This window comes from Hippopotamus amphibius, chromosome 16, assembly GCF_030028045.1.
Source record: "Hippopotamus amphibius kiboko isolate mHipAmp2 chromosome 16, mHipAmp2.hap2, whole genome shotgun sequence".
NCBI lineage: Eukaryota > Metazoa > Chordata > Mammalia > Artiodactyla > Hippopotamidae > Hippopotamus > Hippopotamus amphibius.
In genome coordinates this window covers 13,193,298-13,205,561 of record NC_080201.1, presented here as the reverse complement: position 1 = coordinate 13,205,561, position 12,264 = coordinate 13,193,298, and the positions used below count along the sequence as shown (strand labels likewise).

The following is a 12,264-nucleotide window of genomic DNA, read 5'->3' as shown; positions in this document are numbered from 1 at the left end:
TTAAGCACCAATTAAGTGGAGCTTGACTCCCCTGAGAGAGGATTCTTGGAAGCTTGTACCTGGTTTCCTCTCGACTTTGCAACAGGGGCCTTTTCCTTTTGCTAATTTTGCTTTTCACTGTAATAAATCACAGCTGTGAGTAAAATTATATGCTGAGTCCTATGAGTCCTCCTAGGAAGTCACTGATCCTGGACACCTCTTGGTGACTCCCAACACAGGTACTTACCAAGCTGTCCTCCTTACCTCAAATTCAGAACAGGCAAACAAGAACTCACCCTACATATCAAATCGGCTGTTCCTCCCACTCCCCAATCCTGTTATTAGCACTTTACTAACACTACCTTGTGCGATCCAGGCTGAAAACAGTAATCTTTTCCTTCATCTCCCTTCTCTTCTTTTTTCTAAATCTTTATACCTTGTTATCTCTTGAATCCATCCCCTCATTTTCACTTTCACCATTCAGCATAGGCCCTCTAACTCTGGGCTATGAGAGTAACTTCCAAACTGATCTCCTTTCCTTTAGACATTACTCCTCATATATTCTGTTCTCTGCAGTCCAATGAACCTTCCCAGTTCTCAGATCTAATCTTGTCAGCATCCTTCTTAAAAACCCCCTAGCCAGCCAATAAAGCCTCTCCTCTTTAAGTTCTTCGTTAAGGTCCAAAGTATACTCACTACGATATTTTCAATACTACTCCTACTACAACCCAATAACCTTAAGCTGCAGCAAAAATGAGTTCTGATTCCTGTTCTCTAGGCAAGTCTAGCACTTTTGTGCATTCTATTCTAAAATGCCATGCATCTTCATCTCTATTTTAAATGATTATTCTCTAATATCCAGTACAAATATAAACTTCTTCATGAGGAATTTCCCTGACTTTCCTACCTTTAAACACCCTCTCCCCACCTGGAGTTTATCTATCACATTATTCTTACCGTTTTCACAGCACCTCCCACATTCTAGCCTTCCTAACTAGACTGTAAAGTTTCTTCCCGAGCTTCCCTGAATCTTGCCCATTTCAACTACCTGCTGAGAAACTGACAATCCTCCCAACGCAATACAGGGTGACTAGAGAACAAATGTAATTTAGGCATTAAAAGGCTAATAAGACGTCAGACTACAAAAAAAAAACAAAAAACAAAAAGAAACCAAAAACCCCTATATTCGTAAAATCAATAGTCCATTACCACCAAATCAACATAACTTGGAGATAAGAACCAAGTCACAGTTTACACTATAATTACCTTCCGACCGAATGGATCTTCGTTAATCAAAGAACCGGTATAAGAAATTAAATGTCACTTTAAACACCGCCGAAACAGTTTGCAGTGCCTCCCCTCAACGTTTGCAGCAGATTGAAACACTAACTATAAACCTGAATCTGTTATTCCGCAAAGGGCTACATAAAACTGCCAACCATGTTAAGCACCAAATGGTAAAATGCGAGTAGCACAGAATCACTCAGAAAACAGGTAAAAAGAGAATCAGCATTGTGCCTTTTCTTACAATCCCCACCAAGAAGGAGCTGCCATGCAGGAAAATCCTCACACATAGCCCGGATAAATTTGCCACATGATAAAAGTCTTTAACTGGCCCAGATCAAAGGAAAAGGGTCCATATTGGTCTCTTCTATCTCAGCCGCAAATCAGGGCTAAGAGATTCCTAGCAGCAAACCTTAGGGGTGTGTGGGCCACCGGCCTGCCCAACCCAGAGAGCTCCCTGGACTCCAAGCAGGGTTGGCTCGGGCCCTGCTACTACGCGCGCCCCGCCTGGAGCTGAAGCCACTGACCGACTTGACAGCCGCTTCCTGCTCGTCCACTGCCAGGGCCCACGAGTCGGTGGCCATGGTCCTGGGGAAGGAAGGCCGACTCCGGGGAAAAAAAAAAAAACCCACAAACGCCGCAACAGCAAGCCCCAATGCCGCTGCAGGCGCAAGAACCTCACTCACGCGGACCGGAAGCGGCGAGGCGTGGTGGTGACGTCAGTTCCCGCCCGGCGCAAGACGTCACCATTCCGCGCCGCGCAGCGCCTGACCCGACCTCGCGCTTCGCTCGCGTCTTTCGCGAGCAAGCCCGCTTTTTCCGCCGACTTCCTCAGGAGCACCCTCATCGTGCCTTGGAATCCGTAAGTTCTATGGAGTGAAACTCCTAGCTCTCACTTCTTTGCCTTACGTCACACTGAAGTAACCTCAGTTTTATTTTTAAGTCTGTCATGTCTCATAATAAACGTGTAAGCCTCTGAACCATAAAGCTTTGCGCAAAGGAAAGTCCTAGGAGAAAACTATGTGATGCCGGTTTCTACAGCTGTGAACGAGATACGTGTAAGAGCGAAAAACGAAGCGAAACCCAAAGCCCTTAAACCCCCATAATTCCACCACAAAAAACAAAAAACAAAACCCCCCCCAGCGTTTTCTTTTTCTTCTGGGTCCTTCTGGTTTCTGTCCATATGCATCGTAGCACGGGTGTTTTACATAGTCCTAAACAAAGTACACCTACAATTTTAAATTTGACTTTTTATACGGCTATTTTTTAATGTCATAATTATCGACTTAATGTCGTTATAGGCCTTCAATCTCATATCACGTAAATTACCTAAGTCCCCTTTCTCCTTCCCTGTTAGGGATATAGGTTGTTTCCCATGTTTTATTATTAATTGATAACACGTAAATGAGCATCTCCACACTATCAAAAATCATCGTTTGCTTCCAGTTTACTTTTTGTCTCACCCCACTAAAATATTAACTCATCAAACAAGAGCAAAGATCTTATGTCTTAATCACAGCTGATTAAAGAACCTAGAAAAAGTGCATGGCACATGGTAGACTCTCAATAAATATTTTTTAATGCATGGCTGAATAGACTAAGAAAGATTTTAGTTCAAAATATGTTATTCTAGGACACATTTCTAATCATTGGAGCATTTATGTCAAAATGTATAAATGAGGGACTTCCCTGGTGGTCCAGTGGCTAAGACTCTGTGCTTGTAATGCAGGGGGCGGGGGTTTGATCCCTGGTCCTGGAGCTAGATCCCACATGCATGCCACAACGCGGGGCAGGAGATCCTGCATGCCACAACTAAAACATGCTGCCATGAAGATCCCACGTGCCACAACTAAGACCTGGTGCAGCCAAAATAAATAAATAAGTAACAAAGACCTGACGCAGCCAAATAAATAAATAAATATTTTTTTATTTTAAAAAGAGGATAAATGGTCAGTAAGCACAAGAGCTGAAAATCATCATTTATTAAGGAAGTGCAAATCAAAGTCACAACAAGATACCCTGCACACACTGGATAGAATGGCTAAAATTAAAGATTAACCCACCATGTGTTAGTAAGGCTGTGGAATGTTAAAGAAAAAAAAACAAAGACACTTGTTAAAGATGATGACACAGACTTTACCTGGGACCATAATTTGGCTCAGTTCCAAATGCTGCATGGGCAAGTGGGAATTTATAGCCAAGGAGCAGGAGAGTGGATGGAAGATTACTAAGAGGAAACATCCGGGGTAAGGAGAGTTTTTGGTAAACGAATTTAATAGGATTCTTGCTGAAGACAGGCCAGGGTGATCAGACATCACCTGGGAGATGACGGAGGATGAAGAACCTGACCAGATATTGAGGGTCATCAGATATCAAGGGTGGGCGGTTCTTGTTGAAACTAGATTTTAGAAATGCACAGATGGGCCTAAGAGAAGGTTCAGGAGCCTGACTAAATGTTGGTCAAGCAAGGAAACTTTGTCAGGAACAACTGGGACTCTCTTAAGCCTCTGGAGAGAAGGTAAAATGGTGCAATGGTTTTGTATAACTGTTCTGCAGTTTCTCAGAAAGTTAAACCTATGCTCTATAATCCAGCAATTCTACTTCTCATTACTATTCAAGAGAAATGAAACATAAAGACTTGTACACAAATGTTCATAGCAGATTTCCTCATAATAGTCCCAAACTGAAAACAACCCAAACGTTCATCAACTGGAGGATGGATAAATAAATTTTGGTATATTTATTAAATGGAATACTTCTCAGCAATAAGAAGGAACAGACTACTGATACACATGATGAAATAGATGAATCTTAGAGACATTATGTTGAAAGATGCCAGACACCAGAGAAGCATACTGTATAATCCATTTATATGAGATTCAGTGAAAGCAGCTCTTTGCAGGAAACCACCCTCAGCAGGAAGCCCCTTTTCTTGTCACTTTAGTAAAGCTGTATTTTAACTAGCTTTTAAACCAGGCACCACCCCCCATGCTCTACTCATCTCTGGCCCAAGCACACCTTTCAAATCTTTAGTCACACAATACCTTGTGTAGCACTGTTCTTTCCATAGATCAAAGAAGTAGAAGTGAAGAATAAGTAATTAACAGATGACCAGATCTCTTCTCTAGCTTCCCCTTCAGTAGTCTCCCAAACTGTGTGATCAAACTGTGTGAACAAGATAACATCTAGAGCAGCGGTCCCCAACCTTTTTGGCACCAGGGACTGGCTTCGTAGAAGACAATTTTTCCGTGAACGGGGGTGGGGGGGGGGATGGTTCAGGCGGCAAAGCGAGTGATGGGGAGCAGCAGATGAAGCTTTGCTCGCTAGCTGCTCATCTCCTCTGTGTGGCCCAGTTCCTAATAGGCCACGGACCAGTACTGGTCCTTGGCCCGGGGGTTGGGGACCCCTGATCTAGAGGAGAATCCTGCACATAGTAGGGAATGGTGATGACTCTGACCCCCATCTCAATGATTAGCTGAGATTATTACTTCCTTCCTTTTAAAAGTTTCATGGCCGAACAGAATCTTCGGAGGTTTGGGGGACACTGAGTCCACCGGCTCCCCAGATTGCCGGCATTCTGATTAAAGGCACCTTAACTTTACCTTTTGTGTATTGATTTTGTAAGCAGTGAGTAGCAGGACCTCCATTTGACAACAATGAAAATGTTCTGTATTTTTTTTTATAATGTTATGTATTTTAATTGGAGCAGTGGTTACACATATATACAATTGTCAAAACTCATAGAATTATACCTCTAACATTTGTTCATTGCAGTCTATGTATTTGTCAATTGAAAATAAAGCAATGTAATGAGAAAATCAAAGTGTGAAAAACAGAGGTAGTAATTTATTTTTACTTCAAAAAAAGTGGGGGGAGGGTAAGAATGTTTTCTCATTTCTTAACCACTCATCAAAACAGAGGGTGTGCACACATTATGCTTACAGAAATAAGAATGCCAAACGCCATATTGTCTTCCCAAGTGACTAGTCTAATTCCCAGCACACCACCAATGGAGTTACTGCTTAGAGACTACATTGTTTATTAGGAGACAGCACCATGGTCTAACTCCACAGAAGGCAGCAACCCTGAGAGAGACTAATTGGTTATCTAAGGAAAAATGCTCCTGTTTTACTATTGTAACAATTGCTTTAAAAAAAAAAATCTAGATTTTGAGGCAACTATCCCTCTTACTCTTTTTTTATCTCAGACTGGCAAAGCTTTTCATGACAATCAAAAGCAGCAATATCAAGACTCAATATAAAGTTATTTTGGGGGCAGAGTATCTTGCTTAGAGCAAAAATTGAAGTCTGCGTGCCCACTGCCCTCTTTCCACTGTTTCATTACGAAGTGCAGCTGCTCTAGCACTGAGAGGATGATTCCTACATTGCTTCCACCGAAACACAATCCCTAGAGTTAAACGTGGTCTCTGGGGGAATTGAGGATAGGATTTTTCCTTGCATTCGATTTTAGGGTGTTTACAAAAAATTTTTAAAATTTATTTCACTGCCTGCACCTATTGGAAGGATGATTGGCATTTGTTTAATCCAGGTGACTGCTCACAGGGAGGTCAAGGCTGAGGATCCGACTGGGACAGTGAAACCAGACATCCTGTTTGCGGCAGCTCTGGGCAATAGGGAACCCTCTGCCAAGGCTACCAATCCCTCTGGGCAGCTAAGGTTTACATTCTTGAAAGACAGCATCCAGCCAGAAGCCACGGAGAATCCCATTCCTCTTCAGATTGGAGAGGAACGAGAAGGGCACGTTCTCCTGAAACTGCGGGCTAGACAGCTTCCTGCCCTGGGTCGGATTCAGTTAAACTGGGCATTTGATAAGAGCTAACATTTAAAAAATTCATCCTCCGTGATTTACTTGAACTTAATCCTCACAACATTCCTGCAAATAAGGAAATTGAGGTTCAGAGAAGCTGACTTTCCCAAGATCGTATGGCTAATGAGTGGCAAATCTGGGCAACCCAATTCCAGAAAACTGGCGACAAAACCAAAAACCTAGGTCTGAGTGAGGGGCCTGCTTTCCTGGGACCGGAACTTCTACCGTCTGGTTTCCAGCCGTGCAGGCATCCGATTGGCCGAGGCCGGGTGCTCCAGCCAATCTGGGGAGGGCGACAGCCTTGCCCCGGGCACTTTCTAACTGGCCCTTTGGGCCCCAATCTCAGCTTAGATGCTGACTGGGTGAGCTTCAACTGCGCCTAGTTTGGAACTGCCAGATCGCGTAATGATTTCGCCTTCATCACGGAACTGTAAGTCCCGTTGGCAGGACGCTCTTGCTCCTCAGCACTTCGCCCGTAGCAGGGACACAGTAAACAACTGTTGAATTAGGGAGTGAACGAACCAGTGAGTTAATGTTCAGCAAAGAATCTCTCTCACGATCGTGCCTGATTCTGTGGCTTCATCATTCGTTCTGAGCCAGTGGGTGCCGGCACTCACATTGCTTAAGCTTGCGGTGGGGGTGGGCACTATAGCACGGCGGCTCTGCTCGGAATGACTGCTTCTCCACCCTCGTGATGCTTCTAGTACCGGAAGTGACAGGAGGGGAAGGGGAAGAGGAATGCTGTTAAGATTTAGAAAATTTAGGAATAGTGGCAGGAGCCAGATCAAGTTTCTGTTTGACCCACTAAGGTCTAATGACTAATTTATAAAGATCAGTTTTTTAAAATTGTATGAAAAAGTGATTGGGGATAATTTTTAAAGAAAATATGTAAAACATGTTCCACTGTTAACACATTAACAAAGCAGCAACACAGCTGCTGACAGCTAGGAATTCAGCGGTGACTGATTACACACCTCCTACTCTTACTGGACTTTACCTCAAGGGAAGACAGACGCTAAACAAGCAGTCCCAAACATACATATATATTTGTATATGAGGCAAATACAGCCTAGCGGTTAAAAATGTGGGCCATGGGGCCAGACTGTCCAGGTGTGTAGTCTGTCTTGCTATTCCTGACCGGTATGTGGTAGGGTACATGACTTAACCTCTCTGTGCCTGTGTCCTCATCTGTAGAATAGGAATCATAACATACATTTGTTGTCAAGAGTAAATAAGCTAATCTATGTAGACTTTTTGAAGGTCACCTGACACAGTAGTGTCGATGAGGGAAGTACAGGCACCTGTACAGGGCACCCTGGAGATAATGACAGGGGACTGAGGCACACCTTCCTGAAGAAGTGGTGTTTACCATTGAAAGAGGAAGGACTAGGAGTGAGATAGAGGAAGGGAAGAATTGGGAGAAGAGTTCCAAGTAGAGGTGTAACCACGGGAGTTGCACCTGTTTGGCAGAGGGGAGAGGTACCCTCTCCAGGCTCCTCTCCCCACACAGGGTACCCAAGTCTCCCGTGCTCAGAGAGGGGGGACTTTAAGAGACAGGGACTGTTGAACAGGAGATTGGCCACAGGTTATGCCCTGGGGTGGCAATGAATAAAGTATCCTCTGAACTCCTTCCACTCTGCTCCCTGACCACCTGCAGCTTCAGAGGACTCCTGTTTTGAGTTACCTTCTCTCTTTCCACATGCCCATCTTAGCTTGAATCCTGGAGGTGAAACATTCTTAATCTTATCCATAAATCCTGGCAGTTTCTTTGCATCTTTGTTCCTGCTTCAAAGTGGGCTGGTTGGGGGAAGAAACATGGTCTCAAAACGAGAAATTGCAGAGGGAAATGCACAGGATCACCAACTTCTCTGAGGCGTGGCCCAGCACAAAAGCAAATTTTGGCGGGGGTGGAATTGGAGCAGAATACAAGGGGGGAACTAAAGCAAGTGAGGCTGGGTGTCTTGAGGTGTCTGATCTGGAATGCCTAGTACATACATATATCACACAACCTGTTACATGGTTTGCACTTAAGGAAAGTGGAAAGTAAGAGGGGGAGCTTAAGCAGGAGAGTGGGAAAATGAGACTCAAATGTTACAAAGATCACACTGGCTGCTGTGTGACAAATGAACTGGAGGAAAACCCAATTAGAGGCAGGAGCACCTGTTAGGAAGCCAGTGTAGATGACCAGATGACAATGGTCTAGACCAGGGTCTAAGCTAACTTAAGACTGTTTGGCATTTCTCCAATTGCAGAATTCCAAGGATGCTGGAAGCCTATGGATGAGGATATAACGCTGTAAAGACTCACAAAATGTGTACTAGTACTTCCAGGAGAGTTCCATTTAAACAGGCCCCTCGCCAATCCTGCTTCCTCTGGGAGAAGCTGGCTATAGTCCTGGGCTGTAGGGCTGCATAAAGGTAAGATCTGCCACCCAAGTACCTCTGCCTGTGAGATATGGATAAAGCAGAGACTATAAGTGTCTCTTCTGAGCAGCTGACATCCCAGCCACCACTCTCAGGCTGCAACTAATATTCTTTTTCTCTACCTACTATTCCTCATCTTACATTTAGGGCTAAGGAGAAGCCCCTTGTCCTGCTGAATACTAATGCCAGAACAGTTTCTAAGCCAAGGCAGAAGCATCCAATAACAGGGGTTGGAGGAAGAGAGGACAGAGGTAGGAGTGTGACAGACATCCTTGAAACAGATCCCCACCTGGCCTCTAACTTCCCACTAGGTGTTTGAAGTTATTCTGGTAAAAGTCCTGTTCCAGATTCAGGATTAGGAAATCAGGGTACTGGAGCCTCCTTGCATCAGCCCTTCAGGTTCCCTCACCTCCGCTGTGTAATTTTTGGAAGATGCTGCAACCTGAGTCAGTCAACAGAATAAGGAATATTTATGCTCAAGCAGAAAAGCAAGGTCAGATAAAACTGCAGGGCGTTCCTAAGAACCTGTTATCTATGTTCAGGATCAAGAGACACCTGAAGAGGGCCCCTGAAATTTACAATAGCTTAGGGGTGTTGAAGGGGGCCCAGTCCCTTCTTGCAAAGGTGACAGGCCTGACATCATTCATGACTCAACCCTGATGTCATCCTTGGGTTTCTCGCCAGAATTATTTTTGTATAGCATGTATAAATTTCAAGAGCCACAAACTTTTTGGAATAACAACAGTAAGTAGGTAGAAAAGCCTACCATTCCTTCCCTGCAATACCCCTCCAGTCCATTTCTTTTTTTGTGTTAATACAGCCAATGACATCCTGGCATTTGCTGTGTGATGGGACTGAAACAATAATCTTCTAACTGGTTTCTCAGCTGCCAGCCTTTTCCAGCTCCAGTATATCCTGTATATCTCTGCTAGATCATTTCCCCCCAAAATTCCATTTCATCACTTACTGTGATCTAAGAATCTATGACGGGACTTCCCTGGTGGTCCATTGGCTAAAAAAACTCTGTGCTCCCAGTGCAGGGGGCCCGGGTTCGATCCCAGGTCAGGGAACTAGATCCCACATGCCACAACTAAGAGTTTGCATGCTGAAACTGAAGATCCTGCACTCATCAATGAAGATCTTGCGTGCGGCAACTAAGACCCAGTGTAGCCAAATAAATGAATTAAAAAAAAAAAAAAATCTATGACAAGGTACTACTAAATCCACATACTGTTCAAATAATCAAATCTTCATTTTCTACCTAACAAGACTTTTCTCTGCCCATGTGGTGAGGCTGCTCCCTTCACTACCCTTCCAGTGTATTGCATTTATCCTGGTGAAGTTGCTTTGCTCTCAATAGGGCCTGATCTGCCTAGGGCATCTTCTTGTCACTTGGAATCTCACTTTTCTCTCATAAGAAGACTCAACTCCTTCATGAAATCTTCTCTAACCTCAGAAATCTTTTTTTTTTTTAGTTGTTTTTTTTTTTTTAATATTTATTTGGTTGCACCGGGTCTTCGTTGTGACATGCAGGCTCCTTAGTTGTGGCGTGCAAACTCTGAGGGAACTAGATCCCACATGCATTCCGCACCTAATGAGGGATCGAACCCGGGCCCCCTGCATTGGGAGCACAGTCTTAACCACTGAGCCACCAAGGAAATCCCTAACCTCAGAAACCCTTACCTTCTGAATACCAAAGACACTTTGAATGAAACAGCCTTCATGTTAAATGATAAATGATGGGAACAACAAAGGAAGAAGACCTATTTCCAGGCCCTATTTGTATTCCTTTCCTAGAACTAGAAAATCGAATATAAGGCCTTTGTAATGCTAGCATCTACCTTCTTTCTGTTTAGTTAGCCAGCATCCTCTGGTTTACCAGCAGGAAAAATAAGAATGTAAGGAGCCCTTTGGCAACTGAGTAGGGCCCTTGGCCTACGGAGACATCCCAACTGCTTATGTTGGAGCAATGTCAACTCAAATGGAATACTAATATCAGGTGATAACTAGGCTATAGAATAATACAAAAATCTTCACCAGTACCAGCAACCAAAACATGCTGCTGTTTTCTTCTTGTACTCACAAATGATGTCTTAGTAACATGAACACGTCATAATTAAGTTCAATTAAACATCAATAAAGAATACATTAACAATCAGTTCTTATGCATACAGCCAATAAACACTCCAAAAAACCAGTAAAATCCATTGTTTATGGATAATGAACATATCCAGAATTTTCCACTGGGCCCAGATCTCCTTTTCTCAAGTGAGTTTCTCTGTTCTAGGGCACAGTTTATCACTCCATACATAGGAACTTACTAAAAACAACAAAAGAAACCCTGGGGACTGAAGCTCATCAAGGGCTCAATACATTTTTACATCACTGATGTCTCAAAATGGCACAAGGTCACAGAGGCAGCTGTGGACTATTACGTCCTAAAGGCCAAGCACTGGCAGGGATGAATATGGACTGTGAAGGAACATGGACTGCAGTGACACTGGGGTGAACTTTCCAAAGCCATGCATACAGTGAGTCTTACCTTTTAAAAGAGATACATACTCCTTTGGGAGTTTCACCCCAGGAAAATGCATTTAAACTCAAAACTGCATAAACTTCATAAAGGCCATAAAACCCACCCAGTGAGTTTTATCTTAAGGGTCCCAGCCCCCAGATAAGGAACTGTTGATCTAGATTTCTACCAGATACCCATTTATTCCTACTATTGAAGAGCCTGAAGCACATCCCTTCCCATTTTCCTGCACAGATTTAGGGCTACTCAGTAGATAGGTTATACATGTTGTGAGAAGGTGGAATGTACTCAGCCTGCAGCCTCAGGAGGAGTCTACACTCCTTTAATTATTGCCTTTAAGTTATTTCAGGGTTGGTTCACAGGACTTAGTTGGGGGTGGGAGGCATAAAATTTCTTCTCTTCTTGTAAGACTCCCAAGGTGGGTTAGACTCAACAGTCAAGTGCCCACAGGGGAATGTGACAGGATTGGTAGTCTGTGATTATCTCTGCAGTATCTGTAATGTTAGATTAAGGAAACTACCTGGAAGCTGACACTGGCCGCTTCCCTTCCCAGAAAACAAATCTGGCCCTAAAACACAGAAATGCCTACAAGGAAGGCTTGGGATTGGAATAGTTCTCATCACAGAAAATCCCTTTCAGGCCTGGTTCTAGATAAAGTGGCCCTTCTGTATCAGTCAAAGAGCTGAAGAGGACTCCTTTTGGCTGCGGTTTCATATTGCTCTTGCAACTCAGTTTCATCTCATTTTTGCTCTGTCACTCTGTGAGTACCAGCAGCTTTGCCCAGGTATGAGGAAGTGTCCATTACTATTATTTGCTCTGACTATTCTGCATCCAAGTAAGGATGGAGCAAAGGCCTTGGCAGTTACTCTTGCCTTGGACAGATGAATGGCTGTAGTCCACATTGTCCCTTAGTTGCACCTGTTTGTATTCCAAGCACTGTGAACACAGACATTCAGAATCCCTTTGTAATCAAGATGCCAAATTTCTGAAGTAATTCCCCAGCTGTGATTAAAAAAAAAAAACTTGCCTTCTGTGATCTGGAGGCAAAGCAAGGATTTGTGACTACTGCTGACCACTTCTGGAGCTGCCTTGAGACTGGCCATTAGCAACTTGAAACCACAATTTTCACTGAGGATCCAAACCTCAGATCACCTTTTATTTGCTATGGGCTACTAAAGGATCAAGGTGATGTAAAAAAGACGCTGCAAGTGCCCACAA

The 12,264-nt window shown here is 43.7% G+C and overlaps 1 protein-coding gene and 1 long non-coding RNA gene across 2 annotated transcripts in view; one reads left to right on the top strand and one right to left on the bottom strand.

Annotated features, from left to right (window-relative positions):
• The window catches only part of LOC130838472 (ATP-dependent RNA helicase DDX19A), a 20,922-nt gene extending 18,962 nt beyond the window's left edge, over nucleotides 1-1,960 (bottom strand). The window contains exon 1 of the mRNA XM_057711608.1: nucleotides 1,791-1,960. Within this exon, the coding sequence (XP_057567591.1) occupies nucleotides 1,791-1,847 (57 nt within the window). The 5' untranslated portion in view covers nucleotides 1,848-1,960. The remainder of the gene's footprint in view (nucleotides 1-1,790) is intronic.
• LOC130838473 (uncharacterized) overlaps nucleotides 1,961-12,264 on the top strand; it is a 13,808-nt gene continuing 3,504 nt past the window's right edge. Inside the window, exons 1-2 of the long non-coding RNA XR_009049680.1 lie at nucleotides 1,961-2,125; nucleotides 8,343-8,507. This is a non-coding gene — a long non-coding RNA (uncharacterized LOC130838473). The remainder of the gene's footprint in view (nucleotides 2,126-8,342; nucleotides 8,508-12,264) is intronic.